Here is a 16,647-nt window from a genome sequence, read left to right as displayed (position 1 = left end):
TCACTTATATGTGGAATCTAAAAAAAAAAGAAAAAAGAAAAAAAAAGAACAACAAACAAAACCAAACAGAAACAGACTCACAGATGCAGAAAAAAACTGGTGGTCTCCAGAGGGGAGAAGTGTGGGAGGTTGGACAAAATAGGTGAAGAGAATTAAGAGGTACAAACTTCCAGTTACAAAATAAGCCATGGGGATGTAATATACAGCACAGGGAATATAGTCAATAATACTGTAATAATTTTGTATGGCAACAGATGGTTGACTTATCCTGGTGATCAGTATGTAATGTTTATCAGTGTCAAACCACTATGTTGTACACCTAAAACTACCATAATATTGTATGTCAACTACACTTCAATAAAAACATTAAAAATCTTTACAACTGTTAATTAAAAATTAAATAAAACCTACAGAGGCAAGCAACCATTGTTGTTACCTTTCGAAATGAATCTGTGATTAGTGAAGATGAAATCACTCTCTCCTGTGCTAAAACTCATCATGCACCAGCCACTGCGGGGAGATGTAAATAAGAGACCCAGTTCCCATCCTCAAGCAACTTGCAGACTAACGGGAAGCATACATTCGACAAGTTTTTACAACAAAACAAGATGCACGTCATGAACTGGAAGTATGGGGAGATACAAGAACATATAGAAGACTTGAAAGGAGACTAGGCATTAAGTGGACAAATGTGTGTTGGGGGGATGAAGGCAACGATTCAGGCAATGGATATAGACAGGTGAAGTGCAGAGATGCAAGGGAACAGAAAAGACTCCAGTTTGCCTGGGGTACAGTAGTTCAAAGAAAAAAGTAAGACAGAACGAGATTACGCAGGGCTTCATCAGCCAAGCCGTGGTAAGGAATTTGGATTTCATTTTAAAGACGGTGGAAAGTCACTGAAGTGTGGCTTTAAATATGGGAGTGACGTAATGAGTTCTGTTTCTGTAGAAGGATCATTCTGGCTACAGCGTGAAAACTGGAAGACGAAGAGTAGTAAGCTCAGCAAAATGTAATTAGGCCCTTAGACTTGTGGAGGTGACAGTGGGGTAGAGAAGAGTGGACTGATTTGAGAGAGAGCAAGGAGACAAAATGAGTATGATATGGATTCAGTAATGGAGCAAATATATACACTAAACTGTCCCAGCTGGGGAGACAAACTTAGCAATTTTTTTTTTAACGTTAAAGAGCCTTACCTTTTTTTTTTTATAGGCCTACAATCCTTTATCTTTAAGCCCCAAATCCAAAAAGCTCTGAAAACGGCAAGAATTTCTTTAGAATGGCAGCAATACCTGACTTGAATTAACATGAGGTTCTTCATCTTGCCTTATCCCATCCGGCATGAATATTCATATATTTGACTGTAGAAATAGTAATATCTGTGATTATGGGGTGCAACTGCAGAAGACATTAGGTCTGTTAGGTAATAGATGGCATATGCACTGTGTTGCCTTAACTAAATCCGACAGAATCGGAAGTCAGCAACACATTTGGCCCCCAGGGTTTCTGCTGAGGAATTCGAGATGGGAAATTTTCCACGTTCACTTTCCAGTTTGAAAGGTGGCTGAGGTCATGCTGATACATAGCACTGGTACGTATGCAATACATGTACACCATACAGTCTATAAATGTGTGTCTGTTTGGTAGGGCAGGTGGGATGTGGTTAATTATTGTCGACTGTATGATTCTAGAGATAAGAATGTGTGTGTGTGGAGAGACAGTTGGGCAAGCAGAAATCAAAGCATATCTTCCTGATCGTCCAGTAACAGAACTCCTCATTGGTACCTCTTGGGAGACATCATTAATACCCTACTCATTAAGAAATTTGTGGGGTTATATTTATGTTCATTTTTTAAAAGGCACTGACATAGTTGACATAGGTGCAGCCCTAGTTTTCTTTGAGTTGCAAAGACAACAAAGTAAGGGGCTTCTTTAGTGTTAGGTCCTTTTGCAACATTAGGGAAACTGACCAGAAAGGTCTTACCTTCAACACAAGAAGGCTGAGCCCGAGTTGTGCCAGCAACCTGTCCCGGGAAGCAAGAACACTTGACCGTTTGTGATCGCTCCTCTATGCGGTTCTTGTTACAGCACCTGTGCACTGCGACCACCTCACAGGTCCCTTGCTTGATTTGGTGGTGACCTGGTGGGTAACAGGGGAGCAAAACAGACCCAGTGCTGTTAGGAAGAAATGAAAGTACCAAGGCCATGAATGACGCCATGACTACATTTCCCAATTCCATGTATACTATGCTTATGAATCCTTTTTGTTTGTTTGTTTTGATGTAAATTTAAACTTATATAGAGGTGGCAAGAATAGTGCAAAAAACTCCTATAAAACTGAGGTAGGTAGACAGAAATTTGGCTTCCAGGACCTTTAGCCCCTGGTATCACACCAATGGCTATGTTATGTTACTTACATGGCAAAGGAGATTTTGCGGATGTAATTAAGATTATTAATTGGTTAAGTTTAAGAGAGGGAGATTATCCTGGATTATCCCTGTAGAGCTAAGGTGATGAGCCCTTCAAAGCAGAGAGATGAAACAGAAGGCGAATTCAGATTTAAACCATGAGGAGGACTCAAAGCACCACTGCTGGCTTGAAAATGGAGGGGCCAAGAGTCAAGGAAATGGAGACTTCAGTCCTACAACAACAAGAGACTGAATTCTGCCAAAAACCAGGATGTGCTTGGAAGCAGATTCTTCCCCAGGGTCCCCATAAAGGAATGCTCTCCTGCGGATACCTTGATTTTAACCCAGAGAAACCAGCCAAACTGTGCCAGACCTCTCACCTACAGAAACAAGCCGCTAAATTTATGGTAATTTGTCACAGCAACAATAGCAAACTGATATAAGACCTTTTACCTAGATTCCCTAATTGTTAACATGTGACCCCATTTGCTTTATCATTCACTCTCTTTTCATATATTTTTCTGAGCCATTTGAGAGTAAGTTGCAGACATGACACTCCTTCACCCCTAAATACTGTGTATTTCCCAAGAATAAAGACTTTCTCTGACATAATTAACGAATTCAGGACATTTAACATTACTACAGTGCTATTATATAACTGACAATCTACAGTCAAATTTTTCCACTTGTCCCAAAAATGTCCTTTAGAGCCATTTCCCCCCCCCGCTCAGGATCCAATGCAGAAGCCTACATTATATTTAGTTCACATTTCTTTAGCCTTCTTTAATCAGGAACTATTCCTCAGCCTTTATCTTTCTTGACCTTGACATTTTTAAAGAACACATGTCAGTTATTTTGTAGCATGTTCCTCAGTTTGGATTTGTCTGATGTCTCCTCCTGATTAGAGTCAGGTAATGCACTTTTAGCAGATTACCGCAGAAGTGACACTATGTTCTTCTCAGTGCATCATATCAGGAGGCACATAATGTCATTTATCCAGCTTTTGGTGCTGTTACTTTTAATCACATGCTTAAGGTGGTGGCTGCCAGATTTCTCCATTTCTAAAGGTACGATTTTGCCCTTTGTAATTAATAAGCATTTTAAGGGGAAATATATTCAAACTATGTAAACACCCCACTCTTCAAACTCTGACCCACTATTTTTAGCATCCACTGATGACTTCCACCAGAACCAATGATTAATATTATGGTTGCAAAACTGATTCTATATTAATATTCAAATTATCTCAGATCTAGACAGGAGGAGCCCCTTCATACCGGCAGCTGTGTCATTTTGACATATCCCCATTATTCTTTGAGATCTTAACTAACTTTCTGGCTCAAAAGATGTGCCAGATTTTCCCTGCCCTCATCATTTTTCTCCAAGCAGCCCTGATTGTTTTTAGTGGGGCTTCAGATTTAGAAACCAGGACCTTGGCACAAAGGTTTATTCATTGCTACCAGGGAGTGATTTGGGGCTGAAAGGGCAGATAGACCTAGGAAGTGTGTGTGTGTGTGTGTGTGTGTGTGTGTGTGTGTGTGTGTGTGTGTGTGTGTGTGTGTACAGCGTAAGTCCACACTGGCATCTCCAATTCCATCCTAGCACCACAGGTTCTCACTGCTCTGTCCACAATTCTATACTTCTATCTCCCATCACCAACAATGATAAAACTGACTTCCATAGTCCTGTAACAAACAGAAAATGGTTTACGTTTAATTTACATTGGAGTTCATTTTATCAGTTAGGAGCCTTTTAACAATGGAAAGTGATCTAAGCTCACTTAAGCCGAAGAGAATTTATTGGAAAATTATCACGGGATTGTAAAACCAAGAGAGAACTTAGCTTAACACTAAGTGGACCCATTCTCATGGCTGGACCTGAGGGGATGATTCCACTCCATGAGTCTGTCGTTTCGTTCAAGGTCACGTCAGCTGTGGCAGCCACCATCGAAGATGGTCCCTAATGCTCCCTGCCTCCTACTGTCCACACGTTTGTGCAGTCCCTTCCCACATGGTACCACGGTTGGTCTTTATGACCAATAGCGTGCAGAGGAAATGATGATATGTCACTTCCAAAATTAGGTGGTCACCCTTTCTGTGCCTTTTGGATCACTCACTCAAAGGAAACCATGGGATAAGTGGCCCTATAAAGGGGCCCTCGTGGCAAGGAACTGAAGTCCCCTGCCAACAACCCTGTACGTGAGCTTCTAGGTATATTCCCTCCTACACCGCACAAGCATTGGTCTGTGTGCCAGTGCCAATAGCATACATCAGAAGTGATGGTTTATCACTTCCACAGTCAGGTTATAAAAGATAGCAGTGCAGTCCCTTGCTTGCTCATCAGTCACTCTGGAGGAAATCATGCTGTGTGCTGCCATGAGTGAGTTTGGAAGTGGATCCTACAGCCCTAGTCAAGGCTTCAAAGACTACAGTCCCAGCCAACAGCTCAACTGCAGTCTAACAACCCTGAGTCTGGACCACCCAGCTAAGCCATTCCCAGATTCCTGATGCTCAAAGACTGTGTAAAATAATATATAGTTGACCTGGGAACGATGCAGGAGTTAGAAGCGCTGACCCCACACACCCAGTCGAAAACCTGAGTATAACTTATGGTTGGCCCTCCTTACTTGTAGTTATGCATCCATGGATTCAGCCAACCACAGGTCGTATGGTACTATAGTACATATTTATTGAAGAAAATCAGAGTAGAGTGGACCTGCACAGTTCAAACCTATGTTGTTCAAGAGCCAACTGTTTGTTGATTGTTTCAAGCATCTAAGATGGGGGCTAATTTGTTACACAGCAATGGATAACTAATACACCAACTCTGGTTATACCAAGATGGAAAGACTTACCTTTGCTCTGATTAAAAAAAAAAAATGGAAACAAGATTGTAGAGGCAATGTTTAGAAATTATTAATGAAAGGTAAGCTTTTCAGGCACCCTCGAGCACCCTCATGATTTTCAGATACACCATTTACATATAAATTGTTCTGTGAATTACAAGAAATCTCATCTACTCATTAAAACAGGTTTCCCCAAGGATTCCCACAGGTTAATGCTTTGCTTGGTTTCTGTCGTTTGGCGTATGTGCTTCGAATAACAAAGCTCCTTTTTAAAATTCTGTATTTCAGATTTTTAATCCATAAAGATAGACCTTCTACAAAGTAACCTCTATATCATGGTGAATTTTTTCTGGCCCTTCCCTGTCATACTATCTTAAATGGTGGAAGCAAAATCCAATTAATGGTGAGAACAAACACTAAGGCAAAGTTTCATTTGTAAAATACATAAAAGCGGAACCAGTACCCAGAGAGTCAAATCGCCAGCATGAGAGAACGTTTTCAATCCACTACAGAGGAAAACATAAATATGAAAGGAGTAATTAAAACTATAAACCTAATTAAATGTTCGAAAGAAGAGTGTTGATTTCCCACAGGTAGTTGTGTACAATTGTAAATAAGTAAAAAATAAAGAGTAATTACAATGTCAGTAAAGTAGCATGGGACTTTAGCACCAAGTAAGCAGAAAAGTGAGGATTGGGAAGAGTTCATGGGGAGATCCTTTCTGTAGTTTCCAATTGCAAATAAGCACTTCAGGTCAAACAGTCCTGGAGAGGTAATGAGTAGCCACGGAGGGGGAAGAGGGGTGGCCGGGATGAATTCATCCTCAGCCTTCTCTCAGTGACCACCCTCCCTGTTGGCCATTGTCTCAGTTTGCTCAGCTGCCACAGCAAACTACCACAGACTGGGTGGCTTCAACAACAGACATTTATTTCTCAGAGTTCTGGAAGCCAGAAATCCAAGATCAAGGTGCTGGCCAATTCAATTCCTGGTGAGAGCTCTTTTCCTGGCTTTAAACAGCCTCCTTCTTACCATGTCCTCACATGGCAGAGAGAGACAGAGCACGCGCTCTGGTGTCTCTTCCTCTTTTTCCTAAGGACATCAGCCCTATTAAATTAGGGCCCACCTTATGACCTCATTTAACCTCTATCACCTCCTCACAGACGCTCTTTCCAGATACAGTCACATTTGGGGGTTAGAGCTTCAACATATGAATTTGGTGGGTGGGGGGAGGGGCACAAACACTCAGTCTATAACAGCCATCATGCCTTAGTTAGATTTTTAATGGCCCTAGAGAGTCTATAATGAAAGCAGCTCTAAACCTCGTTAAGAAAATAAAAGAAGTATGCTTTAGTAACTTCTTAGAATAGTCAAGAAGTGATGTGAACATTCATTAATATTACAGTTTGCTTAGAATTTTGTTGCTATTTAGATAACCATCCACAAATGCAAATAGTTTTTTTTTTTCCTATTCAATCTTGTCTCTGAATAATCAGCTTGCCTGGTCTAGAATTTTATTCATTTATATAGCACCAACTATGGTACTTCATTGATTTTAAGATACATATTTTAACATGTCAGGATGTGTCACAACTGATAGCATCTTACCATTATAATTGGCATTGCTTTTCTTTCTTTGAAATACACAAAACAGCAGTATATTTCACAACTGACAGCATCTTAGATTTGATAAAATATGGTAGGTTGCAGGCACTCTTCTAAACTTTCTACAGATATTCTATGTAATCTTTTAAACTGCTACAATACAGGCACTATTTTTATTCCTATTTTACATTAATAAAATGTCCAGAAATTTATTTGCCCAAGTTAACACAACTAGAAAATAGAAAGAGATTCAAACCCAGGCAGTGTCTATGCTCTCACAGCAGAAAATGTAGTAGCCATGGTAGCTAATATTTCACCAAGTACAGCCAAAATAGTATCTCTACCTCAGCAAGTCACAAGATATGGCTCAGTTTCCCACATAAACATCTTTTCTACTTGATAACAATGTTTGTGTGGCTCCATTTAGACAGTCTTTCTAGAAATGTGTGTACTGTTGACATGTGACAGTAATCTTTGAATAAGGATGTGCCGCGTTTCTTTGTAATCTTTGTTCCTGGCACAGGAGATGGGTTCTCAGAAACAGGTACTTGAAACTGCTGAAGGAATGATGGCAGAAGATAGGGATCCAGTGTGGGCCGATGCACAGAAATCACTGATTATACATGCTTGAGCAGCTCACGTGTTAACATTGTATTAGTCAGAGTTCTCCAAAGAAAGGGAGCCAACAAGATGTGTCCAAGGGTGGACAGATTCATGATGCAGTAAGAGCTGATGCTTCAGTTTGAGTGCAAAAACAGGAAAAGATACATCCCAGTTCAAAGCCTGGAAGAATTCTCTCTTATTCAAGGGGAAGGTTAGGCTTTTTGCTCTATTCAGGCCTGCAGCTGATTGGATGAGGCCCACCCACGCTAGGGAGGGCAATCTGCTTCACTCAGTCTATAGATTCAAATATTAATCTTATCCAAAACACCCTCACAGAAACACCCAGAATAATGTGTGACTGGGCACCCTGCCAGTCAAGTTGACATATAAATGTAACCATCGTAAGCATCATACAGCTATGTAGTATAGTGTTGCTGGATGAAGAAAAAAAAAATGAAAGTAGAAAACAGACAAGAAACAAGTGGCTTAGTTCTCTAAAAACATACAAAAGGGATACCTTGTTCAATAAGCTTAGTACCAGAAAGTGGCCACTTCAAGTAAATTCACTTAAAACAAAGATGCATTTTCTCTCTTAAACTGCAGGGAATATTTCAGTTGGGGATCTGTCTTGAAAACTACAGCTAAAGACATATACATAACACCTGCGCAATAAGTGAGAAGTTGTAGCTGAAATCTCTCATTTCTCTTACTTTAGAGCTTCAAGGTGTGAATTGGAGTATATACGAATGAATTATCCAGAAGTGGAGCCAGGTTCACTGGACAGAAACTGGCCAAAGAGGGGGAAAAAAAAACTGTCCTTTTTTTTTGCTGTTAACCTTGTCAGTTTCTGGGCCATTTTCCTTCCAGTTTTGTCTGGGCAGGTAGATGGAAGCATATTTATTTCTATTTATTTACCCAACACTTTCATACAGTATACTATGTGGCAGACACTATTCTCAGTGTTCTTGGAGGCATATTTTATAAGTGGGGAAACTTGAAACTTCCTTGATTCCTTTCCACACTTCTGAACTTGCAATCAGGTTGTATATGTTCTTTTCAAAAAAGGTGACTCAAAATTAATATTGGCAGAATTGTAAAATTTAAGATGCCTGGTTCCTCACTCACCTGAATAATTGATGTATATAACATTGAAAGAGTTATGACAATCCTTACAAAAAAAATTGATTGCTTTGGGATTGCTATAGAGGATGGATTAACTTTATCTGCTTAAATACATATCTTTTTTTCTTATTAAATATGCTTTTAAACTGAAACCATTTCCACTAAGATCAGGAACAAGACAAGGTTGCCCACTCTCACCACTATCATTCAACATAGTTTTGGAAGTGTTAGCCACAGCAGTCAGAAAAGAAAAAGAAATAAAAGGAATCCAAATCAGAAAAGAAGAAGTAAAACTGTCACTGTTTGCAAATGACATGATACTATACATAGAAAATCCTGAAGATGCTACCAGAAAACTACTAGAGCTAATCAATGAATTTGGTAAAGTAGCAGGATGCAAAGTTAATGCACAGAAATCTCTTGCATTCCTATACACTAATGATGAAAAATCTGAAAGAGAAATTATGGAAACACTCCCATTTACCATTGCAACAAAAAGAATAAAATACCTAGGAATAAACCTACCTAAGGAGACAAAAGACCTGTATGCAGAAAAACTATAAGACACTGATGAAAGAAATTAAAGATGATACAAACAGATGGAGAGATATACCATGTTCGTGGATTGGAAGAATCAACATTGTGAAAATGACTATACTACCCAAAGCAATCTACAGATTCAGTGCAATCCCTATCAAACTACCAATGGCATTTTTCACAGAACTAGAACAAAAAATTGCACAATTTGTATGGAAACACAAAAGACCCCGAAGAGCCAAAGCAGTCTTGAGAAAGAAAATCAGAGCTGGAGGAATCAGGCTCCCTGACTTCAGACTATACTACAAAGCTACAGCCATCAAGACAGTATGTATGGTACTGGCACAAAAACAGAAATACAAATCAATGGAACAGGATACAAAGCCCAGAGATAAACCCACTCACATACGGTCACCTTATCTTTGATAAAGGAGGCAAGAATATACAATGGAGAAAAGACAGCCTCTTCAATAAGTGGTGCTGGGAAAACTGGACAGCTACATGTAAAAGAATGAAATTACAACACTCCCTAACACCATACACAAAAATAAACTCAAAATGGATTAAAGACCTAAACGTAAGGCCAGACACTATCAAACTCTTAGAGGAAAACACAGGCAGAACACTCTATGACATAAATCACAGCAAGATCCTTTTTGACCCACCTCCTAGGGAAATGGAAATAAAAACAAAAATAAACAAACGGGACCTAATGAAACTTAAAAGCTTCTGCACAGCAAAGGAAACCATAAACAAGACGAAAAGACAACCCTCAGAATGGGAGCAAATATTTGCAAACGAAGCAACTGACAAAGGATTAATCTCCAAAATTTACAAGCAGCTCATGCAGCTCAATATCAAAAAAACCAAACAACCCAATCCATAAATGGGCAGAAGACCTAAATCGACATTTCTCCAAAGAAGATATACAGATTGCCAACAAACACATGAAAGGATGCTCAACATCACTAATCATTAGAGAAATGCAAATCAAAACTACAATGAGGTATCGCCTCACACCAGTCAGAATGGCCATCATCAAAAAATCTAAAACAATAAATGCTGGAGGGGGTGTGGAGAAAAGGGAACCTTCTTGCACTGTTGGTGGGAATGTAAATTGATACAGCCACTATGGAGAACAGTATGGAGGTTCCTTAAAAAACTAAAGATAGAACTACCATATGACCCAGCAATCCCACTACTGGGCATATACCCTGAGAAAGCCATAATTCAGAAAGAGTCATGTACCACATTGTTCACTGCAGCTCTATTGACAACAGCCAGGACATGGAAGCAACCTAAGTGTCCATCGACAGATGAATGGATAAAGAAGATGTGGCACATATATACAGTGGAATATTACTCAGCCATAAAAAGAAATGAAATGGAGTTATTTGTAGTGAGGTGGATGGACCTAGAGTCTGTCATACAGAGTGAAGTAAGTCAGAAAGAGAAAAACAAATACCGTATGCTAACACATATATATGGAATCTAAAAAAAACAAAAAGTGTTCTGAAGAACCTAGGGGCAGGACAGGAATAAAGACGCAGACGTAGAGAATGGACTTCAGGACACGGGGAGGGGGAAGGGTAAGCTGGGACGAAGTGAGAGAGTGGCATGGACATACATACACTACCAAACGTAAAATAGATAGCTAGTGGGAAGCAGCCACGTAGCACAGGGAGACCAGCAGGGTGCTTTGTGACCACCTAGAGGGGTGGGATAGGGAGGATGGGAGGGAGACGCACGAGGGAGGAGATATGGGGATATATGTATACGTATAGCTGATTGACTTTGTTATACAGCAGAAACTAACACAACAATGTAAAGCAGTTATACTCCACTAAAGATGTTTAAAAAAAAAATTGTTTTTAATAAATAAATAAATAAATATGCTTTTAAGAAAAGTTGCAAACAGCAGGGTAAATAACTATTTGTCCCAGTGCAGTCAGGGCTTTCCCAGTGTAAAGGAGGTAAAATATAAAACCATATTTGCAATAAAAGTTCTTCGGCTGAAACTACTTGAAAGCTGATGGAGAGACAGAAGGCATCAGATTAGGGTGGCTTTTTCTTTATCCTATTATTTCCCTTGAATCCTTTTCCTTTTGTTTAAATCCTTTTTTCCCTTCCTCCTCCAGCCCAGCACAAGAAAATACACCCTCAGAGGGAAGCGTCACACTCCAGTGATCTTAGAAGGCATTTATTTGATTTGAGCAAGGTATTCTCTATGGCATTCTCAGCCTCCCCCCTCCGTGGAAGCAGAACAGAGGAAACAAAAGGCTGAAAACAAGATTTCATGAAATGAAAGCAGAGAATGAGGCCGTGGCTAGTCACCTGCCTTTGGGAAACATGCCCAGTATTCCTAGTTGTGCTTCCCTTATAATTCTCAACTTTCTTCCCCTATCCCAGCTCCAACTTGGCTTTTTGTCAAAAAGAGAGACATCACAGAAGTTAAGACTATGGTAGCCATGGGACCGTCAGCTGGACAAACATGGTAACTTAGCTGTGCAGACAAATATCCTCTGAGCCCCTACTATGAGCCAGGCCCTCTGCTGGGGTTGAGGACACAGTAGTAAAAAAGAGAGATGCTTCTGGCCTCAACAAGTAGAGATACCGAATGGAAATATCTAACGATTCTCCTAAGGTGGAAATGGAATTCTTCCCTGTTGGTAACCAAGGGGAGAGCCCTGGGCTTGGAGTCAGAATTGCTGAAATGGAATGCCAGCTTCCCCACTTGGGGAATTCAACTGAGTAATTCAGTCTCATTTTTCTGATACACAACTAGTACATTATCTATCACACATGATGGTTATGAAGTTTCAATTAAAGTGCTTAATGAATGAAAAGTGTTTAATTGTGAGCTACTTACACCATAGATGTTGAATAAATGACTTTGGGTTTTTTGTTTACATATTTATTCAATAAATATTCGTTGAGCACTTGCTCTGTGCCAGACACATGGGAATGTAACACCGAACAAAACAGGACAAAAAAACCCTCTTCCTCAAGAATCTTTCGTATTTTTGTGACGAAAGAAACACAAAGCATGAAAAATGGATTTTAAAACAGGGAGGGCCTAGGAAACTAACACGTCAGTGTGAAATTAAAGCAGGTGAGAGACTATTACTTGCAGATATCTGAGGGAAAGAGGCCCTTTACCTGGAGCTATGTGAGAGAAGGGAAGATTAGTAGGAGATGATGTCTGAAAGATAATGCAGGGTGAATGGGCAGGTTACCCAGAGCCTCATGGGTCACCGTGAGGCTCACGACCGGATGGGAAGCCCCTGGGAAGTCTGAACTTAGGATGACCGGATATGACAAATATTTGTAAAGGATCTACTGTAATGAGCACAGACTAACGAGGAACAAGGATGGAAGCAGGGACACAGCTCCTGTCACCATAACCCAGGGAGAGGTGATGATGGCTTGGTCCAGGTGGTAGCAGTGGAGATGTAAGAAAAGGTGGCATTCTGGATATATTTAGAAGGTAGAGGTGACAGGATGTGTTGATGGGTCAAATGTACGATGTGACAGGAAGAGAGGAGTCGATGCAGACTCTGAGGTTGTTGCCTTCAACAACGAGAAGGGTGGGGCTGACTCTTAAATTAAAGAGGGCAAACCAGGAGCTTGCTTGTTAGGTGTTAGGTTCCTAACTGAAGAACGTCAAATAGGCAGTTAGATTAGACGTTTGAGTCTGGAGTTTAAGAGAGAAGGCTGGTTTCAAGCTAGACATCTGTTCATCATTAGAATATGTGGATGGTATTTAAAGCCAACAGACTGGGTAAAAATCCCCAAGGGAATAGCTGTCACTCGAGAATTTTTTAAAAGGTTCATTTCAGTGCTAAGAGTTTGGGAGAAGAGAAGCAGTGGCCAGTGGCCTGAAAAAAGAACCAAGGAGGAATGTGGGGTGCTCTGCAAGCCCAGGGGACAAAGGTTTCAAGGATAAGGGAGTGATCGTGTTAACTGCTGTTCTGAGTTCAAGTAAGATGAGGACCACTGGACATTGCAGTATTAAGGTCAGGGGTGGCCTTCACAAGAAAAGTATCAGAAAAACAGTAGAGGCAAATCATGATTGGAATGGGTTTCAGAGAAAGCATACAGTGAGAAATTGGAGACAATAATTATAGCTAGAAATTGTGTTGTAAAAGGAAGAAGAGAAATGAGACTGTATAGGGTATGCAGGTATTAGCAATTTTTTTTTTAAGATATGAGAATTTACAGCAAACATGTATGCTGTTGGGAAAAATCTGAGAGAGAGGGAAAGCTGCTAGAGAGATGTCTGAGTAGGTAGGAGGTAATGGGTGGAACCTAAATGAAGAGGCAGGCATTTGATAGGGGCACAGACAGTTCATTTATAACCCTCCTCTTCCCAATTTTCTGTGTGCCACTCTTGTGCTGGATGGTCTATATGGAAGCTGTGTTAATTGCTATGTGAGTATTCATTAACATCATCAGAATAAAAAAATATGCCTAGTCCCACATAAAACTAGTCCCCACTCAACACCAGGGACTGTCCTGTCAAGCTGTCAGCGAGCCTCTCGGCGATGGTCCAAAACATCCTATGATGCAAATGTTACGAAGGATGAAGCATTTCATAAGGTCATTGAAAGTGACATAGTAGAGCTGCCTGAATACCACTCAAAGCCATTCACTGAGACTATGGCAGATTTAGCCCAATAATTAAACAGGAGAAAGTCACCTGGAAAGACTTCACAAAAGAGAATGGCTGAAGTGGCAAAGGGCTAAAGAGCAGCTCATGGGGAAACTGGGGAAGCTCCCGAATACTTCTGTAGACATTTATGATCATGCGGCAAAAAGGCTTCTGTAGACATTTATGATCATGCGGCAAAAAGGCTTCTGTAGACATTTATGATCATGCGGCAAAAGGCAATGATAAAATAAAAGACGACCCATTACACTATGTTACAATTTTTCCCCGAAAAGCCAGATCTAATCCAGTCTAAGAATTATATCCCAACTACCTTTTCCTTTCCTGCCCAAGATCGTCCACCGGCGCTCAAAAAATACAACTTTCCTCCAGAAAAATTTCCCATCTACCTGGAACACTGTCTTTGTGGGGAACACTATTATTATCCTATTCTTATAGACATTACAAATATAATCTTTCAATAACTGATTAAAAGTCAAAACAATAATATGTTCTGACATTAACACAACCCAGCCACTTACCTTAGATTTTAGAATATCTAAAAATCTCCCATACTCAGCATTCCTAATTCATCTTAAGAAAATTTTTCTTCTGACATTATTCAAAATACTACACCTATTCTGGGGACAAAACATTCACAAACGATGTGACTGACAAGGGATTAATCTCCAAAATTTACAAACAGCTCATGCGACTCAATATCAAAACAACAAACAACCCAATCAAAAAATGGGCGGAAGACCTAAATAGACATTCCTCCAAAGAAGACAGACAAATGGCCAAAAGCACATGAAAAGATGCTCAACATCACTAATTATTAGAGAAATGCAAATCAAAACTACAATGAAATATCACCTCACACCAGTCAGAATGGGTATCATCATAAAGTCTACAAACAATAAATGCTGGAGAGGGTGTGGAGAAAAGGGAACACTCCTACACTGTTGGTGGGAATGAAAATTGGTACAGCCACTATGGAGAACAGTATGGAGGTTCCTTAGAAAACAAAAAATAGAGCTACCATATGATCCAGCAATCCCACTCCTGGGCATATATCCGGAGAAAAACATGGTTCAAAAGGACACATGCACCCCAATGTTCACTGCAGCACTGTTCACAATAGCCAAGACATGGAAGCAAACTAAATGTCCCTCGACAGATAAATGGATAAAGAAGATGTGGCACATATATACAATGGAATATTACTCAGCCATTAAAATGAGTGAAATAATGCCATTTGCAGCAACATGGATGGACCTAGAGATTATCATACTAAATGAAGTAAGTCAGACAGAAAAAGACAAATATCATATATCGCTTATAAGTGGAATCTAAAAAAAAAATGATGCAAATGAACTTATTTACAAAACAGAAACAGACTCACAGACTTAGAGAACGAACTTATGGTTACCAGGGGGAAGGCTGGGGAGAGGGATAGATTGGGAGTTTGGGATTGACACATACACACTGCTATATTTAAAATAGATAACCAACAAGAACCTATTGTAAAAGAAATAAATTTTTTTAAAAAACACGTATTCTAAAGACTTGCCCTCCACACTTTTCTTAAGCAAATCTACTATCTCTTTGCCATTCTTTGTCAAGAATACCATCAACTAGAAGACACATATAAGAAGATGATAAGATGATAAGCACCATGGAATAAATGCTCTGAGAGGATCTCATCATTAGATGAATATATATCATATTATATATATATATATATATATATATATATATATATATATATATATATATATATATAGTCTTTCTGATTATTTATATATATAAACTAGAAATAGTTCCCAGTTTAATTATAAAAGCTGTCTGTAATTAATAACATATATTTTCACATGTTACACTGAGATGCTACTTTTTAGTAGACTTAATCTTCCCGTATTTCAGAAGTATTCCTTCAAAACGTCTGTCATAGACTGAACTATACCCCCTCTCCACAAAATGTATACGTTGAATCCCTAACCCCCAATGTGACAGTACATGGAGACAGGGCCTTTAGGAAGGTAATTCAGGTTAAATGAGGTCTAAAGGGCAGGTCTCTCACAACAGGACTAGTGTTCTTCTAAGAAGAGGAGGAGATACCAGAGAGCCTGCCCTTTCCACACACGCACACAGAACAGGCCACGTGAGGACACAGTGAGAAGGGGGCTTTCTGCAAGCCAGGAAGAGAGACCACACCAGAAAATGAATGTCCTGGCACCTTGATCTTGGACTTCTAACTTCAAGAACGGTGAGAAAATAAATTCCTGTTGTTTAAGCCACCCAGCCTGTGGTAATTTGTTACGGCAGCCTGAGATGACTCGTACATTGTCACTCACTAATTCTAACTTCACGGACTGAAAAAGGTGACATGACATCAAGGGGTATCACAGTGAAAACATGACTGGACAAAATAAATCTTTTGGGGTCATTCATGTTTCTGAAAAAGTGTCTGTCTGCGTGTGTGTATGGTAAATGGGATTTTTAAACCCAATTCATTATCTGCCTTAGTTTATGGCCACATAGTTTATTACAGTAGCAAACTGTATTGGAGAATGGTCTTGTTCTTGGGAAATATATGCAGTTTGCCACTTACGTGGAAACAATTCAGAAAAAAGAAAAGAATAGCTGCATAGGCATAGGAGTATGTAGTTGGCAGCTCTAATGCGATAGGATCTCATAAGGGATATAAAGATGTACTTTTCATTCAACCTTTCTTTAGATTTGAGAAGTTTCCAAATAAGAAGCTGGGGTTAGCTAACATTGCGAGAAATAACTTAAAGTCATTACAGTCATTAAAGACACCAGGTGCCTCTGTTTCAATAGCTATCCTGCCATCTCTCTACTTCTGGGAGGTTTTCAGCAAG

At 39.7% G+C, this 16,647-nt stretch overlaps 1 protein-coding gene across 1 annotated transcript in view; it reads right to left on the bottom strand.

Annotated features, from left to right (window-relative positions):
• Nucleotides 1-16,647, bottom strand: part of TAFA4 (TAFA chemokine like family member 4) — a 120,084-nt gene that overhangs the window by 16,961 nt on the left and 86,476 nt on the right. The window contains exon 3 of the mRNA XM_068559147.1: nt 1,982-2,137. Coding sequence (XP_068415248.1) covers nt 1,982-2,137 — 156 coding nt within the window. The remainder of the gene's footprint in view (nt 1-1,981; nt 2,138-16,647) is intronic.

Source organism: Eschrichtius robustus, chromosome 12 (assembly GCF_028021215.1).
Source record: "Eschrichtius robustus isolate mEscRob2 chromosome 12, mEscRob2.pri, whole genome shotgun sequence".
Taxonomy (NCBI): Eukaryota; Metazoa; Chordata; class Mammalia; order Artiodactyla; family Eschrichtiidae; genus Eschrichtius; species Eschrichtius robustus.
This window is presented reverse-complemented; position numbering and strand designations above follow the sequence as displayed.